The sequence below is a fragment of the Periplaneta americana genome, chromosome 10 (assembly GCF_040183065.1).
Source record: "Periplaneta americana isolate PAMFEO1 chromosome 10, P.americana_PAMFEO1_priV1, whole genome shotgun sequence".
Taxonomy (NCBI): Eukaryota; Metazoa; Arthropoda; class Insecta; order Blattodea; family Blattidae; genus Periplaneta; species Periplaneta americana.
Genome location: NC_091126.1, coordinates 75,341,726 through 75,360,789, shown reverse-complemented (window position 1 = coordinate 75,360,789; position 19,064 = coordinate 75,341,726). Strand labels below are relative to the sequence as shown.

The following is a 19,064-nucleotide window of genomic DNA, read 5'->3' as shown; positions in this document are numbered from 1 at the left end:
GACCAGTTCTGAAGATGACCCATAAAAGGTCAAAACATGTAAACAAGGTATGTTAGAATTTAACACAAGAAAGTATTATCATACATATTCCACTGTAATTTTGTTCACGAGTCCAACATTACTGTCAACTCCATTAAATTCAGACACTAAACACTTTCCATAGCTTAAATTTACTTAAAGAACATAATAAAAATTCTATTGTAGCCTAAAACGCATCATCCTACACAGTGCCGAATTTAGGCCTAGGCAACCTAGGCAGTTGCCTAGGGCGGAAATTTCCAGGGGGGGGGGGGATTTTCTCTCTCTCTTTCTGTTCCTTTTTGTATTTTTACATTTTAATTTTACAGTGAAATTTCTTTTTAAAAGACTTGTTAGTAAATCTTTTCTGAAGTTTGTTCTTGAACACCTTGTGGAAGTCGAATATTGTTTTGTTATCACATGGTCGTGACCATGGCGAGAGTAAAAGGAAAGTGTGCAGCTGCATAGTTATGTTGTAATGCTGGTATCACATTATTATATTATGCAAGTGATGTAAGAGTAATGGAACGGAGAAAAATTCTCTCCGGCACTGGTACTTCGGTCCATTAAAATATATATATATATATATATATATATATATATATATACATATATATATATATATATATATATATTATGCAAGTGCTTAAATTTAACTGCTTGTATAAACAAGAATGCATTGTTGAAAATAAAATTGGATGTGTGTTTATTACATTATTGCTATGAATGGTAACCAAAACTCTCAGTTACCAGTACATTTCCAATATAATATAACGTCAACAATATTATTTAATCACTTTCCAGGATGTGCACTGTATAATTCGATACAGAAGGCTTATTCCGCAAGAGTTGGAGTTTATTTTTCAATTTACTTTATATTTCCTATTGAAGTAAGAAATACTCATAATAATTATACCACCAAGAAACCAATGCTTAAAAATAAACCACAGCTTGCCCTTCATAAAGGACTCAATTTTGTTTCAATAATAAATAAGTTTGAATATATTTCTTTGCATCTAATCTGATGTGCTTCGTCAGATCGACTTTGATGACATCATCAATGTTTTGTGAAGAAAGTGCGAAGTAAATCTTTATAATTCACAAGTAAGATACATGTATTTTGATTCCAGTAATTTATTGTTTTCTGAATTGTAACATTTAATTTAAAATTAATTTAAACTAAACACGACTTGTATAATAGCTGCTCATGAACTGTTTGTGAAAGTTGGGGGATGGTAAATTTTAGCACTGCCTAGGGGCGGCACTATACCTAAATCTGGCCCTGTTCCTACATATTACTATTTTTATACTCATATCAGAAACACAGGATATGCATAAGCTGAATGGCTAGATGTATGGAACTAAACTACAAAGAATTCTTCCCCAATAGCACCAATCCACAACTATTCTCAGAATATATGAGGCAGATAATAAAAACATACATAAAACAGTCCTGTTTGTATGAAATAAGACTGAAAGATACAGATTAAAACACCATACCTCTGACAATAATCTCTCCAAATTCTCTGACATCTCATAGAAGTATCTGCTTGTAACAAGTTTCTCTTCAGATTTCTGCAAGCAATCTCTTGCCATTTCAATCACTTGATGATGAACGAACCTGACGATTGGAACGGAATCTTTTGGCATATTTTCGTAACTTTCTCTAGCATCAAGAGATTTGTTATCGTTAATGAAACTTTGTAAGCGTTCTTCCATTTGTTGAGTAGCCTGAAATTTTCATATGCAACAAAAACGAATAATTGATAAAACAATCTTCCATAAACACATGGAGATAAATCCCAATAAATAAATTTACAAAAACTCAATCATTGATATATTACAACATACATCAATTTTTTACAGTAAAACATTTCTTGAATCAACATACTCAGGTATGATATACTTGAGTGTTACCAGCATATATTTTTACTTACGTACCTTGGGGAATCTTTCCTTATATAAAGTATTCATCATCACTATCTCATCATCCACTACAGGTGATCGACTTGGACTACTGTAAAATACAACATAAAATATAATCAGTTTCATGTGAGCTGCACGTACAAGTCACATCAAACCCATGCATATTTATATAGCAACATGACTTAGAATTCATTGACCTCCAAACAGGACAAAGAGTAAAAACAGCACCTAATAGGATATATCAATAAGGACTATTGTGTTAGCTATGTAAGGACAGCATGGTTGTTTCAAGTTCTTAAAGTTCATAACATTAAAAATAATAATAAAATAAAAATGTACATAACACACTATATGTCAAATGTTGAATATTGCATGGATGTAAAATAAATTATACATCATGTAGAAAAACTTGAATTCTAATTTTCAAAATTAGCTTTATCTATTTCATGATTTACAATTTTCCACTAAGTCTGTAACACTCAAAGCATCTATATGAATTGATACTACTAAATATGAAGGCCTTACGAAATTAATTTTTCTTTAACCAGTATTTTGTATCAGTATTGTAAAAAATCAACTACAGGTGAGAAAAGCTAACTATGGACTCAGCATAAGGCATAAATATAAAAGCATTCTACTTAATTAAAAAAAAAACTGGAATTTTAAGAGCAAGTGCAGTATAATTGTAAATTTCACAATTTGTTAATTGAGCTTTCCGTTTTCTTACAATGAAAAAAAAATGTACGCATCATTACCTTTCTTTTCACTCCTCTGTCATGTCCCTTTAAATTTAAATATCTCCATCCTAAGTCGAGTGGTCCAAATATAATTGATTTTAATAAACATATCTCTCAACTATAATGTTACAAAATTAAAACCCAACTCAACTGTAGTCTAACTCTGCTCGGGGAATGATTGTCGATTAATCTTTAACATAATACTGCATCAATAATTCAAGACTTTATGCAATGCACTCTGATGTACAGATCTTAAAATAATTTTAATTTATCTTATATTACAGAAATTTGATAAAAAATTATTTAAAAATTCCTTTATGAATACAAAATAAAAACAGGAAGCAAAACATTCCAAATACTATTTTAATTATACACTGAAAACTTCATTTTCATTTTAATTACAGGGAATTTAACACACTGTTGCCTGGTTCAGTATCGATACATACAGTATTTTCCTTGCCAACTGTTGCTGACTGGTTATGAAAGTATATATTGTAGTTGTATGGTTACTTGTATCCTTTAGTAAGGTCACGTGACTTCGTATTTCTTTCATTTTCTTTCAATCTTTATCCTTTTCTGTGCATGTTTTGACTGGCTGTTTAGAGGAGCCAGAGAACCTCGAGTTTTCTAAGATGTAGCTATCTAGTAAGTAGGATATTTTGAATGATGACGAGAATTATTTATTAATTACATTTCGATGTACAGTCAGAATGCTCAACTGATAATGAAATTCTTGTAACAGAGGAATTATTTTCGCAAGATAATAGTGATGTAAGTGACAATGAGGACATTAAGTTGCCAAAAAGATCAATACTAGTAATTGATTCTGACAGGGAAACAGTAAACTAATGTCTTTTGCCATGTTATAAATAAACATTTCACAGTTACTGCACATGAGTGGATAGAAAATTATGTTCCACCAGTGTATGGTAACCAGAAATGACAGTAGCACATAATTAACCTAATAATATAAGGGAAGTGTTAGGTATAATTTTTGATGATGACTTACTTTATTGACTTGCTTGTTACATAGACAAATTTATACCGCCAACAGAACACAACATTGCAAAAATCTCTTCTAAATATCTATAGCGGTGTGAAGTCGCAGAAGTGGACATAAAAATAATCCTTGTACTGGTAATACTAATGGGACAGGTGGTCGAAAGATTATTGGTCAGCAGATCCTTTGACAGTAACGCCAGTATTTCCTAAAGCAATGAGTTGTAATAGTTTCGAAAAGATTCACACATATCTACACTTTGCTGAGAATTCCCAGCTCAGCCTGACGCAGGATGGATTTGCAAGTTTCAACTTCTTTTAGACTACATTCTCCTTAAATTTCAGTGGCAATGGCAGTGGCCAATGTGGCATTTTGGTAAAAATGGCATCCGAAGTTGAAGCTGGATATAATTTCAATATGATTTATACAGATGAGGGAAAAATGTTAGATGAAACCATATTATCTGTCTTCGAACCTTTTCTTGGTATATGGCATATATATATACTGTGCCCCATAACCTTTGGGACTCTCCCATAACTAACATATTTTAGTACTGGTATATCTAAGAAATATATATTTACGTTTTAGGGTTGAACAAAACCTAACATTTGGAGTAGTTGGCAATTATGCAGAGTGTTGAAGAAATTGGTAGTAACACAAATGTATTTTAATGGGACACTCTCTTCACTCTTCATCGTGATTCAAATTAAATAAGTATGAAGTACCATAGCTTTGTATCCAGGCCATTAACAAAACAAAAATATTATTTAAATGTTATGTATACATTTTTAACTATTTCATGGAAAAATATTTTTGAAAAAGTAAGTTTTAATACACATATTATTTTTTATTTACTTATTTATTTATTTTACTTGTTAGAGATAAGGCCAACAGGCCTTCTCTTCCCCTCTACCAGGGGATTACAACTACAATATTAAGAATACAATTACAATTATAATTACAATTAATATTAAATTTACAGATACAATAAAAATCAAAGTACTAATTATGTAGTCCATGATGTTTCCATGACAATAAATTCTCATATCATTTGGCTGTTTGTTACTAAAAGAGCAATGGAGAATATGTGGATATGATTTTTTATTTATAGAAAGTGCAGGAAAACTTCACGAAATAGTTGCAGATTATCTTGAATACTATCCAGAACGAAGACAACCTTCTAAAAATACTTTCGTTGGACTTGAACAAAAACTTCGTCGTGATAAAGAAATATCAAATAAACAACCAGGACATAAGTAGAAAGTGACAAGATAATAATTCAGTAGCAGTGATGGTTTATGCTGATCAAAATCCACAAATATCCATAAGGGATATTGCAACGAATCAGGTATATCCAAAAGTTCATTACATTGGATTTTGAAGTAGCATCCATTCAAGTTGGATTTAGTGCAGTATCTTAGGGTATACAGACTATGACAGATGTTAGAATTTTGCTTTTTCAAGCAATGATTAAAATAGATGATGATCCCAGTTTTCTATTTAAAGTTTCATGGGTGATAAAACAAGATTTCGTGACAATGGATTAGTGAATCGCCATGATGCACAAAGCTGGGCTGCAGAAAATCCCTATTGGGCGCGAGAAACTAATCATTAACAAGTTTGGGGCACTAATATATGGTGTGGGATTTTAGATAGACGCTTGTTAGGTCCATACTTTTACCAAGAGACTTTAACAGTCGCCATATATCTACAATATCTTCAAAATTCTCTGGTTGATTTCTTATCAGAACTACCTCTTCAAGATAGAACTTTGAATGTTCTTTCAGCAGAGGGTTTCGCCAGTGCACAATCCAGCAATTATTTGTGAATGTATGGAGGAGGAATTCCCATAAAGATGGATTACATCCAAAAGACCAATAAGATGACAATCACGCTCTCCATATATAGACCTAATATCATTGTATTTCTTTTTTTGGGTACACTTAAAATCACAATTTTACGATACAAAGCCAGAAAATATAGAGAATCTGCAAAACAAGATCTTGGAGGCATGCAGATGTATTCCTTCCAAAATGCTGGGAAATGTCACAAGACTGTATACAAAAAATTATTTTGAAAGGTGTATTGCAGAAGAGAGGAAGCAATTTGAATATTTGTATCGAAATTTACATTTCAAAATATATTTTTTTCATGAAACAGCTAAAAATGTACACATGACCTTTAAATTGTTTTTGTTTTGTTAATGAATGACGTGAATACAAAGATACAGTATGACACTTCATCCTTAAATCATTTGAATCAGGATGAAGAGTACAACAAATTTATGAAATTAAATATAGGATGTACCGTTAAAAACGTAATTGTGTTATTACGAATTTCTGTAACAAACTGTAGAATGTGAACTAATCCAAACGGTACACTTTGGTCAACCCTATAACGTTAATATAAAACTATTTTAGATAGGTTATGGGACATTCTTTATAGCAAGATAACTATTATAATAGTGTAAAATTAGCAGACATGTAATTGAAGGACACAAAACAAGAGTATGTGGTATGGGACCACCACAGTCTAGTATATAGTCATGAAGCTTGAGTTGTGAAGGTGCTAGAAACAATAGACTGTGCCAGTACTATTTCGCATTTTCTGTAATGAGGCGATATTGGCGACCCTAGTGGTTAGCAACTATCTATGGATGCATATTTACTACGTATTGAGCTTCGTGACTGTATATACTAGACTGTGGTACCACTACAAAAAACCAGGGATAGCCAAATGAACTGAAAGAATTGACATTCACGCAGAAAAGGGATATCTTGCATGTTGTGTGGAAAGACAAAAGGCCAGTTCAGATGATAAATATTCCAAAAGTCTTCAAAGCAAGGAAATGACATTCACGCAGAAAAGGGATATCTTGCATGTTGTGTGGAAAGACAAAAGGCCAGTTCAGATGATATTAACACTATATGACAAACAAGATGGTATGTCAGGAGAAGAAATGAAAAAACCTAAGTGCATTATACAATATACTAAAATACATTAAAAACATTGATCGGGCAGTTCAAAACTTATCCTACTTCAACATCTTGCAAAAGTTTCTGAAACGGGACAATAAAATAGGCTTCTACTTGATTAATTAGTAGAAGTAGTTTTTACTGGCAGTGGCAAGAGAGTGGATTAGTGACAGTGAAGACACACAAGAGTCTGGCCCTGTCGACATTTCTGAAGGTGCCCCATGCAAAGACCACCAGGAAGTCTTTCTATAAAAATAAAAGAAGACTTTCTATAAAAATAAAAGAACATCTTCTGGTGGAAATCTCACCTAAAAGAAAGGGAGAATTTGTTCACTTAGGGGAAAGCACAGTAAAACAAGGTACATTTGCAAAAACTGTGGAATTCTGCATAGAGGTGACTTTTACACAGCTTACCACACCTGAGAAACTACTAGAGTAGGCCTACTTCAGGAATATGCTCCGTAAGTTTCATCAAAATTCTTTACAGTTTAGTAAAGTAAAATTAATTTACTTAAAACCGTGGGCTTCACCAATGTTTCTGTTAAGAATGCCTTGGACTGGGGTAATCAGCTGGAGGCATGGTACCGGTCAACAATGTGTTAAAATAAGACACAGTCTGCAATTGAAAAATATCAATGAAGTAAATAAATAATGAAAGATGTTACGAAAATGTGATTCAAACCCTGAACTTCATAAGCAGTAAGGAAAGTTATATTTCAAAATTCTATGGGAAATTAAGTGACTCTTCAATTTTTTTCTTACAAGACTTCGCCTTCTCTTAGTGACAGTTTCTCTTTATATAGTAATTGGCTCACAGCAAGAAGAGTTAAAATATGTATCTTTCATGATTTCTGAGCTGTAATATACACTCTTATAGCTTGTTTTTATATTCGTAAAATGTCATATATCTATTCAATTATTAAAAATGCAGCCAGTAACCAGAAGAACGAAACAGTGCAGTACTTCATAGCAGATGAATATTATGCACTCATTTGAATGCACAGTATCATTTTGACACACATTTCGCCACTTGGGCATTGCGTAATTACTCTAACATATTTAATACAATATTTGTAAATCATTATTCTCAATTTGAGACAAATGTCCATTCCTGCTCCCACCCAACTAAAATCATCTACCTATGTCAATTAATTACAATAAAAATACCATGCCATCACATGAAATAAGAAACTAAATTTATGCTAAATCTGCACAGTTACTTCAGAAGTGCAATTATGACAGAGGGAGAGAGACAGACAGAACCTATCATGTTACTTAACTCATGCAAGCCCTTAGTGATCAAGCTTTGTGCATACAAATCAAAAGTGCAGTGAAACTTCATACTTAACAGTACTTCAATGCTGTGAGTCAATTATATATAGATACGTGAAAGCAGATACAAGTTGTGGTATGAACGACAGTCCAAACTGTAAGCATGTTCAAATCCCACACCTTGGATCTGTTTCCACCACGAAGTGCTCTCAGCACAATATATATTTAAAGATCTCTGAATCGTTTCTTTGCTACAAGTAACCTCAGAATTGATCACGGTAAAATCGCACACACCAATGTGTTCCGAACTTCAAGGTGTTATTTATTGCAACAGATTGCTTGGATAGCATTATATACAAGTAAAATTTTCAATAATTTGCATGATTTTATAGAAAATATTTTACAACTTAAAATATCAAAATATTTTTAAGTTTCTGGACGGACTTTCCAGTGAAATTGATCAGGTGCTTAGTAACATGCATAAAACACACAGCGCTCCTAAATTACCACTATCACAAATCTGTAGTTCCCCCTTCAGAAAATAGTATGCATTATATTTCCTGAAACAAGCAAGTGATATATAAGAAATAATGAAGGAAAATTGAGATATATGGGGGAAATCATATAATTATAAAAATCTTCTGAATTTCATGTGGTGATGTGGTGATGATGGTGGTGGTGGTGATGGTGGTGATGGTGGTGGTGGTGATTATAATTTTTTTTTTCTCAGTACTTATTTACCAATCCGTTTCAAAACATTTATTAGATCTATCATTTTTCATTATTTCTTTCCTTCACTTAGAATTGATTCCTATCTCTAGCAAGCTTTAAGGTGACATGATATTGTTTTCATTTCAATAACAACTGTTTAGTAGTCCCTTTTCTTTATAATTTCACTTTTATGTTGTATATAATTATTTTAGCTGCAATAATAAGATTATGCATTATAACTTCTAAAACACAAAATAAAGAAACTTAATGCTGTGCTTAAGAAGAAAGAATATAATCATGTTGCTACAGTTTCACCTAATTCCTCAATAAAGTCACACACGAATGCAAAATTAATAGTTAACATGCAGGTGATTAATGTACCTTATATGCTCTGTAAATGACAGTTAAAAGTAAATAAATTATACTCATTACAATACTGCTGAAAACAGTTTTAAAAACAAACATCATTCACACTACTTTCAGGACTGAAGTTCATATAGTCAGATGTGGCCTTGCTACTTGGTGCAAGATGTGTAAAGTTATAAACGTGTTCAAAATTAGTAGGGAATTTTTTTTAATCTGACTGTATCAACTACAAATTCGTAACAATACACTTGAGACATGCATTTCAAGGATGTTCATCTATCTTCTTTCTTCATTTGTTGAACGAAAAGACACTTCTCTACATAGAAATGATTTAATAGTCACCAAGAAATGTAAATTGACTGAAACGTTAAAAATATTTGAATGTCTGATATATTTCGGGCCCATGAAAAGTCATAAACTCCTGGGTTATAGATGCAGAATAGAATTTAGCATACTGGTACAATATTATGTAAAACATGTCTTTTTAAGTCACTACTATGTAGTTTCTATATAGACTATTACAACTAACACTATGAAAGTATAACGACACAGGAAATTTGAGATGTTTGATGACGATTCATAAAGGAAACTTTTAGATGAAACAAAAACTTTCGTTATTTTTCAACTGTATTTTGATTAAAAACAATCAATTTTCTGCACGAATATAAGGAGTTCAAAATCTCAGTATAAAAAGAGTAAATTGCATCCAGTTTCACTAAAAAAATTATAAAAAAACAAAGGATAAATATACCTTTGTTGACTGAAAAAGATGGCTGAACATCCTTATAATTTATTAAAGAAATGAAAAGAAGCTTACTCTAGTGTGGCGATACAGAGCCAGGCCAAGCTATGAAACAAACATTCAGTGTCAGCAATCATGGACACAATTACAGAATTAAGAGAATCCTTGTTGAAACAAGTGTACTACTGACGCAAGTTGATCTACATGAAACATGTGTCAATCTGTCTAATTTATTAACTCGCTTCCTATCTTAACAGAAAGTAACTGAAAAATAATAACCACAGTACAATATGTTTACAACAAGGATCCTCTACTGCAAATAAACATAACATCTTCAGCATAATCCTGTTTGCAGAAAAAGTGGTGCACGGCAAATAAAACAGAACTTACAAAGTTTTATTTCCCAAATTATGAATATTACTTTTAATGGATAGAATAATTTTAAAGAAAAGTGTAAATCTTCAACAATACTGTATTTAACCTGGTGAGTTATCCAAGCCACATGAAAATTAAAATATTTGAACTCACACACATGTACACCAAGAGAAGATAAAACAGTGAGCAGCATGACAATAAAAAAATATTCACATCAAGATATAAACTGATGAAGAATAAAATTACAATAATCATCATATAGCATTTACAGAACAAGTGTTAGCACTTTGAGCTAGTGAAAAGGCCTCAAAAGTGTACAGTATCAAAATACAAAACATATTATCTCATTCTTTTTATGTGAAAAAATGATTGCTATAGTAATTTATTATTTAATCCAATATTTTTACGTAAGAAATATTTGCATCTAAAGATTGTAATTACTTATATGTTTTCCCTTTTAAACAATCTAATTAATTTTTTACATGCGATTTTTAGTATACTTGACGGAAGAAAAAACATAATAGATTCTCTCTTATTTTATGTTTTTGTTTATTTCTCAGTTAAAGTAAATGTAAACATGATGCAAAAAAAGGGTATTCTCCAATTCTATATCATATTAAATTTTTATCAATAATACTTGGAAACACTTGACAGAGGATGTCCTGAATGATTTCACATACAGTACACTTGAAAAATGGTTCATTATATTGTAGCACAAACACCGACCTGATTCTGGCAGCACTAGCCTCACAGCTACTTATATTAACTACTTTACACATACATTTATATTCTTGCTATTTCCACAAGTAGATAATAGATAAAAATTAAAAACGACTAATACATCTCAGAATAGAAATGGTTGAAGTTAATCTCTTATTAAAACACATAAGATAAGATCTAGCCTTGATATATAGTTGTAGAAGGGATAAAAGGTTGTATTTTTTCTCACTTTATTATAATTTCCAATATGTGTCCAATAGCCTTCGTAAACACAACACTTACGAAAGGATGTCAATGACATTTTGTACATCCATACTAGTAATATATTATAATGAACGCAAGAATGTATTAAAGGAACATTTCGATATTTTAAATAATACCACAAATATTAAAGCACATCTGGAGCTTCAATGTACACTTTTGTGGTCTTGTTATTCCTCCTCAACAAATGGTTACCGGTAGCTAAAGTTTATGAAATTATAAATTAGGATGAAATACACTAAACCAGTACTTCATTTACAAGAAATTAATCAAATTTTATCACATCGAATCCAGAACAACATTCTGTCCTAATGTTAAATTTATTTCTCTTATTATTATAGTTTCCAGTATGGGACCAATAGCCTTTCTAAACACAACGCTTACGAGAGGATATTAATGACACTTTTACATCCATACTAATAATATATAATCAATGCAAGAATATATTAAGAGAATATTTTGATATTTTGGATAAAACCATAACCATTGAAAGATCTTTGGAGCTTCAATGTACACATTTGTGGTCTTGTTATTCTCTCAACAAATGGCTAGTCAAAGCATATGAATTTATAAATTAGGATGAAATACATTAACACTGGTTCTTCATTTACAAGAAATTAAACCATTTTTACACATCGGAATCCAGAACAACTTTCTGCCAATACCTGACCAGGAAATTTGATTTGAATCAGTATGCAGGATAAAAGTACAAAAATAAACTCACAAGCAAACATTCTCATGGGGGCAGATAAAAAAGTTATTTTTTTCTTTCACCATGTTAATAGTATCAAAACAAGTGTTTATACAAATTTTGGCCACTCGAGCATAATTACGAGGGCCCCTCAGAAAGTAAGTTTCTCTGGGGTCATTTACAGAAATAAAACACAATTATTGGAACAAATACAGAGATTGTTGAACTATTTTTCAACATATTCTCCACTAGAAATGAGACATTTATCATACCTTGAGTTCAACTGTTGTATCCCTGTGTAGTAAAAGTCTGCTGCCTGGGATCGGAACTGTTTGTGACAGTTTCTGCACGTCTCTGTTGATCCCACGGTATGAGAAATGTCTCAATTCGGGTGGGAAATATGTTGAAAAATAGCTCAACAATTGCTGTATCTATTCCAATAAATCTTTCCAAGAATTTGTATTTTCCTTCTGGAAACGACCCCAGAGAAACTTACTTCTTGGGGGGGGGGGGGGCTCTCGTAATTGCGCTCGAGTGGCCAAAATTTGTATAAACAATTGTTTTGAAATTAATAATATGGTGGAAGAAAAATATTAACTTTTTTTTACCCCCCCCCCCCCCATGAGAATGTTTGCTTGTCAGTGCAGTGTCCTTCAGAATACTGGCACTCAACAAAATTCAGGAAATGTGGAGCATATAGGATAAAGAAAAGAAAGACGAATGATGTATTGATTAGGATGTAGACAATAATATTAATTACCTATATATTTTACCACTAACAGAACAGAGTGAAGACTTTAAGATAAATGATTCTGCAATGTGTTCAATCTGGTTTCACAATCTGTGTTCAATCTAACATAAAAATTAGCTCCAGAACTATCGCTACATATAAATTATAAGTGTCCAATAGTTCATTTTAGAAAAATTATGTTATGTTATTTCATAATTGCTGATGAGTCATTTCGATTCAATCAAGTAAGTAATTGTAAGAGACGCTAAAGCACTCGATTAAAGAGCATTTCTCGGGTCATGATATTCAGCAAGATAAAACAGAAATATAGGCCAGTTGACTTCAAAACACTTCTAAAGTTGTGTCCTTTCAAGGAGTTAAATGGGTTATTCGTGGCTTTTTACCCTTCAAATCATCAGGTGAGGATGGTATATACCCAGCCATGCTACAACAAGGACTGGATATTGTCATTAAACTGATAAGAATATTCAGATCTTGCATTGAAACGGGATACATTCCGAAATTCTGGAGAAATATGAGGGTCGTATTCACACCAAAGACAGGGGAAAATGATTTTACCCAACCTATTGACTGATTAATGTATTATAACTTATGTCAAAGTCATTGAAAAAATTGGTTGACAGATATGTAAGAAATGCCTTGAAAGTGCATCCACTTCATCACAAACAATATGCCTTCCAATCTGGTAAATCCAATGATACTGCCCTTCATCACCTTGTTTGAAGGACTGAAGGATTGGTTAACAGAATCACAGTGCTTTGTAGGTTTTCCTGGACATCGTAAGAACAATTGATAATACATCCTTTAATTCCATATGTCAAGCTACAAAGAGAAAATATATCGAAAACACCTTAAATAGGTGGATAATAACCTTACTCTCTCAGCGAATTGTTAAAGAACATCGTAATGACAGCTTAATAACTGTCTTTCGCAAGATGTCCTCAGGGTACTTTATCACCTTTACTGTGGTGTCCAGTGATAGACGATCTTATAGATGATCTTAATAGGGCTGAGTTTTATACTCAGGCTTATAATGATGATCTATATCAGGCTTATAATGTTGACTCTGGGCGTCATGTCAACATGCTGTTTGAGATTCAAAACAAAGCTTTAAGAAGGGTGCTGACTTTGTGCATGAGGGGGATTATATGTAAGTCCAAATAAAATCAAAACAGTTTTGTTTACGAAGAAAAGGAAAGTAGAAGCTTCTTTATTTGATAAGCATTTAGTATTAAACAAATAAGTTAAATATTTAGGAGTAATCATTGATGCCTAACTGATTTGGAAAATTCATGTGGAATATCGTACCAAAAAGCTACTGTTGCCTTTTGGGCATGCAGATGAGTATTTGGATGTAATTAGGAGCAATAGCCGAAAATTCTGTATTGGATTTATTGTGCTGTCTTGTGCCCCATGATTATGTACACAGCAGTTGTATGGTGGTGCCAGATCTTGACTTTTCAAGCAAGGACTTTGTTGGATAGTGTATAACTGGTTGCATGTTTAGGTATTACAGGAGTCATGAGGACTTCACTAATCAAGGCTCACAAGTTCCTGCAATGTTTGCCTCCCCTGGATCTGGCAATCAAAAAAGGAGCCATGTTAGCTGCCTCTCAACTCTCATGACCTTGGTCAATGGATAGAAAGGGCTGGAACACTTGGCAATACATGTCTTTGGAAAAGGCAATGGAAATCAGTCCCACTGTTGTCATGAGACAGAGTAGTATGATTCATACTGAATATATGTAAATCCTCCTGTTTGTATTATTCCTAACAAGAAAGAGTGGGAGGAAGATTACCTTAACAGGTTCCCATTTGGTAGTCTGATATGGTTCATTGATGGTTCCAGAACTGACAGTGGTACTGGCGCAGGAATTTATGATGTAAGAGCTAGAGCAAGAATATCTATCCCTTTTGGTCATTATGCTACGGTTTTCCAAGCTGGAGTGTTTGCAATGTTAGCTTGTGCTCAGGAAAACCTAAATAGATCATGTCAAGTCATGAATATTTATATTTGTTCTGATAACCACTGGGTGCACTAAGTGCACATACAGTCGACTCCAGGCTGGCTGAAGAATAAAGAACTACTCTGAAAACCCTATCCAGAAGAAATAAAGTACCTGTACAACTCATTTGGGTCCCAGGACACAGTGGAGTGTACGGCAATGAACAAGCCTACCTACTGTCCAAGCGTGGAACTACCATCCAATGCTATGGCCTAGAATTCTGGGTTGGCATCTTTAAGTGTATAATGAAACAGGCTGTAAAGAAGAACCTGACAAAAGGTTTACTAGGAGCCTAGAGATCTACATCAGCCATGAGACTTGCTAAACTCCTTATTGGAGAACAAAAACCTGACTCAACAAAACAATTTCTGTCTTTGGAAAGGAGAACTTTGTAATGGGTAATCGGACATTTGACCAGATACTGCCATCTGAATAAGTACCTGCGTATAGTGGTCTTTAGTGATGACCAAGTCCTGGATTTTTAGATTTTAAAAAACTAAAATTAGACTTTTTAAAACCACGTTTTAGGATTTTTCTAGGATTTTAAATCTTCTAGGCCTTTATGGGAAAAATTAAATATAAGCAACATGCTATTAATATATTTCTATAACTATTATATATATATATATATATATATATATATATATATATATATTAAAATACCCGTTGTAATAACATTATAAATCTAAATAGCAGCTGTATAACGAAGTTGAACTCTGTATCATTAGTTCACTACTGAATGATAACGAATCTCACGCCATAGGTGGAGAGAACACTGACTAGTTTAGGTCATGTCATGAATACGTAATTGCGCCACATCTGACATACACCTTTTCTTTTAAAATTTATCCCATGTTTCTACAGACTGTCGTCCTCTGATATCCATTTTCGCCATATTGTAGAGCTTTCCTTCCCAAGAACACCTCCTACAATAATGTATGTATGCTGCAAAGAATGGCAATACTATTTCAGTGAGTTCCACAAATACTTTAAAATAAATCAAGTACAGATGTAGGCCTATAGGCCTACGTTAAACAAAACGAATTACTACTTTTTAAGTTCTAACTAGCAAAATAGGTACTTTTAGATCCTAACCTATGAATTAGGTCTTTGTAAGTCCTATAAAATTTAAGTATGTTATTCATTTGTACATAAAACAGAAAAGAACAGTGATATTTCGAAAGTAACAAGATAGCAACAGAATAGGTTCGAACCTAAGAATCCGGGGGCTTTGTGATTACTCAACTTGTAGAAAATATGGGATGGAGGCTGACTCATCACTTCACATTTTGCTGGATTGTCCAAGTCTAAGCCAAATCAGGCATCGCTATCTAGAGAAAAACATGCTGTCTCCCGAGGAATTTCAGGAAATAAAACCCAGTAGCATGGCAAAGCTGATCACATACTGCAGTCTTCTGGATTAATTTCCAGATTATGTGGTACACAATGGGTCATTTGTGTCTAAGTGCTACGGTAGCAGTCTACATCCTTGTTTTAGAAGAAGAAGAAGAAAAAGAAGAAAAGAAGATCACCTGATAGAAAGGTAGGTAAAAAGTTAAAAGTATTCCTATGATGGGCCATTAAGTCCCACAGAATAATGGGAGGTTAAGGCTCCCACCTCTCCCAGACAATTGGCATTAGCAGCAGTAATGATGTTAGTCCTACGTGTTTCCGCCATAGGGTAGTGGGAGGTTAAGGCTTCCACCTTTTCTAGACAATTGACATTAGAAGCAGAATGATGCCAGTTCTATATGTTTCCACCTTTACCTTCCATCTAATACCCCTGGTACTCATATGCATTACACTAGACGGCAGTTTGGAAGGCAGTCAGCTGCTATAAGCGCCATAGCATTTCTGGCATGTGACGTCACAAGCTTGTACAGCAGAACCAATCGGAATCAGTCTGTAACAAGTACTTCCCAAGTTCGTTTGTGTGAGTGTTTCAATACATTGAATAAGTAAAACTAACATTTACTGTGTGTATGTAAGATAAATAAATGGAAGAAGAGACTGTAAAAAAACAAGTATTGCACAGGCAGGTGAGGAAAATATTGTTTAAACTGCATAATTATTTTAAAAACGTTGACGAGCACAACGCTGCCGGCCATCTTGATGCTGGCTGCAACGTTGCCAACGTGCAAGAGACGACTGCAGAAGCATGTGGTGTGGGCTTGAGAACCGTGCAAAGAATATTGTTAGTGAAGGAACAGGGTTTGTTTGGTGTCATGCTTACAGTAATCAACGGCTAAGGTCATTATTGTCTTTTGATAATTTTAATTCTCTCCTGTGCTATTTGCATCGCACGTGCACGTGAAGTAGGATGTGGCAATGTTGTACTCTGCCTTGCCCTCTCTATCTGTCTCTCTCGACACAAACGCTAGCAGACTACCGCCTTCCGAATTGCCATCGACTCTAGAGGCTGAGTAAACTCATGTCATAGAGTCTCCAGAAGGATTAGATCAATGGAGGAAATGCATTGTCCTATAAAAAAAAAACTGAACCCACAGACTTTTGGTTTGCTGAGCAATAACTTAATCATGAAGCTACCAACCCCCAATGGAAAGGGAAAGATATAATATGAGAATTTGAGACAAATATTCTAATTGTGTGAAGAGAATAATCCTTCAATGCTCCTCTGTCCTGAACTGATATTGATGAGGAAAGTAAATGTATGCTGCTCAATGCTAATATGTCAGACAAATTCCTGTTTGTTCTTCTAGAGATGAGGTCAGATTCTTACTCTTCTGTTACTGACAGACCATCCATCTTCTTTTGGAGGCAATTTCGGGCTTTGTAACAGTATTATGGTGATCTCATCAAACTTCTGAGCCCAGGAACTGATCGTTCCTGATATTTCTCTCCTGATGACATTCCCAAGCCTTGCAGATAATGTGTTAAGTCCTCTACACCTTCAAAAATTTTCCTGAACAGTAAAGAATTTTTGTCGGGCACCCAGCCAACATTGCATAGGCCTACTACAGCCATATTTCATCAAAAGAATTAATCTTGTAAATTTCTTTGGATATAAAGGCATGTTACAGCACACAATAAAGTTTAAAACTAACCGAAAAATCTAAACCACTGCAATTTCACCAACAATAACATGGAATATGGCCAGTGTTAAGAAGAAAATAATTGTGGAACCATAAATTCTATTCCTGTAATGACAATACTTACTTCAGAGAACAATTTTGCATGAATACTGGTATAGTGCTATCCTCTGACATGAAAAATCCCTCAAGAGGCAGAAAAAAATTGCTTCTCTCAACAGAAAAATAAATGGGAACAATGGGAAAATAATTTAAAAAAAGGTAATATGTTGGTTAAATTGATATTTTACGTAGTGTTACGTTATTTGTCGCTAGTATATAATACATTTTAAAGGACCACTGTTCATGAAACTCTTATCTGAAACATTTTCAATATTTAGACCATTATGGGGCTATCTAACACTTTGACACATTTATAAGAAAGTTAAACCTATTCATAAAACAAAGGTGGGGAAATTATGATCTCTTGATTCCAGATCTGCTGTGTATTACCAGCATCAATTCATTAGTATAGAATCTGTACTACTCTTTTTCTACTTTGGTTCTCATACGATATTGGATTTTATTACGAAGCAAATAAGTTTTTTTTTTCTCTCTACCTGAAATAATTGTTCTAAATGCAGCATCGAGGGAAAATTAAAATCCAGCATTCGGTTTTTCTTTTTGCAAATTATTTAATGATATATATATATATATATATTCATATATGAGGCCTCGCCGTCCTCATTGAATAATCAAGACTACCTATATGTAGACAACATGTAGATACCTATTACTGGAGAAAAATTCGTTATTTAATGATGCTGTGTCAACTACTAGGTTATTTGGTGTCAGTGGAATTTGTGATAGTAAGATGGAATTTGGTGAAATGAGACAGAGGATTTGCCATGGGATGAACTGACAGTTATTTGCATTACAGTTGGACAAAACCTCGGAAAAATCCCAACCAGGTACCTAATCAGTCCAAGTTGGAATAGAACTCATGTCTGAGTGCAGCCCCAGATCAGCGGGCAAACACAGTCCCACCTCCAAGCCAGGGGCTACCCTCAGTCCTCTAGTGGTTGCGGTGGTGACAAAGGGATTTTAACTCACTTACAGGAAATAAAAAAAAATTTAAACTATGCAGTCTTTATCAGAGTTCTTTAACTTACGAACTGCTTTGCATTTACTAAAAAACTCGTGCCATACTGTTTTATTGCAGGCTAAAGAGAAATTAATAGAGATATGTTTCTAGATTAGAATACATCCAACTAGTTCGAAATAACAAAGCACTAAAACAGGAGTGAAGTTTTCTACACATCACATACACACTGTCGGCCTGGGTAGCATAGTCGGTATAGCGCTGGCCTTCTGTGCTCGAGGTTGTGGGTTCGATCCCGGTCCAGGTCGATGGCATTTAAGTGTGATTAAATGCTTAGATTTACTGGCATGTAAAAGAACTCCTGTGGGACAAACTTCTGGCA

The 19,064-nt window shown here is 33.7% G+C and overlaps 1 protein-coding gene across 5 annotated transcripts in view; it reads right to left on the bottom strand.

The window, feature by feature from the left end:
- dop (microtubule-associated serine/threonine (MAST) protein kinase dop) overlaps window positions 1-19,064 on the bottom strand; it is a 263,178-nt gene that overhangs the window by 45,259 nt on the left and 198,855 nt on the right. For 4 of the 5 annotated variants that reach the window (XM_069837714.1, XM_069837716.1, XM_069837718.1 and 1 more), the window contains 3 exons: window positions 9,823-9,852; window positions 1,960-2,035; window positions 1,519-1,749 (listed from right to left, as the gene is read on the bottom strand). In XM_069837714.1, coding sequence (XP_069693815.1) covers window positions 1,519-1,749; window positions 1,960-2,035; window positions 9,823-9,852 — 337 coding nt within the window. The remainder of the gene's footprint in view (window positions 1-1,518; window positions 1,750-1,959; window positions 2,036-9,822; window positions 9,853-19,064) is intronic. The other variant, XM_069837715.1, reaches the window with a different exon arrangement.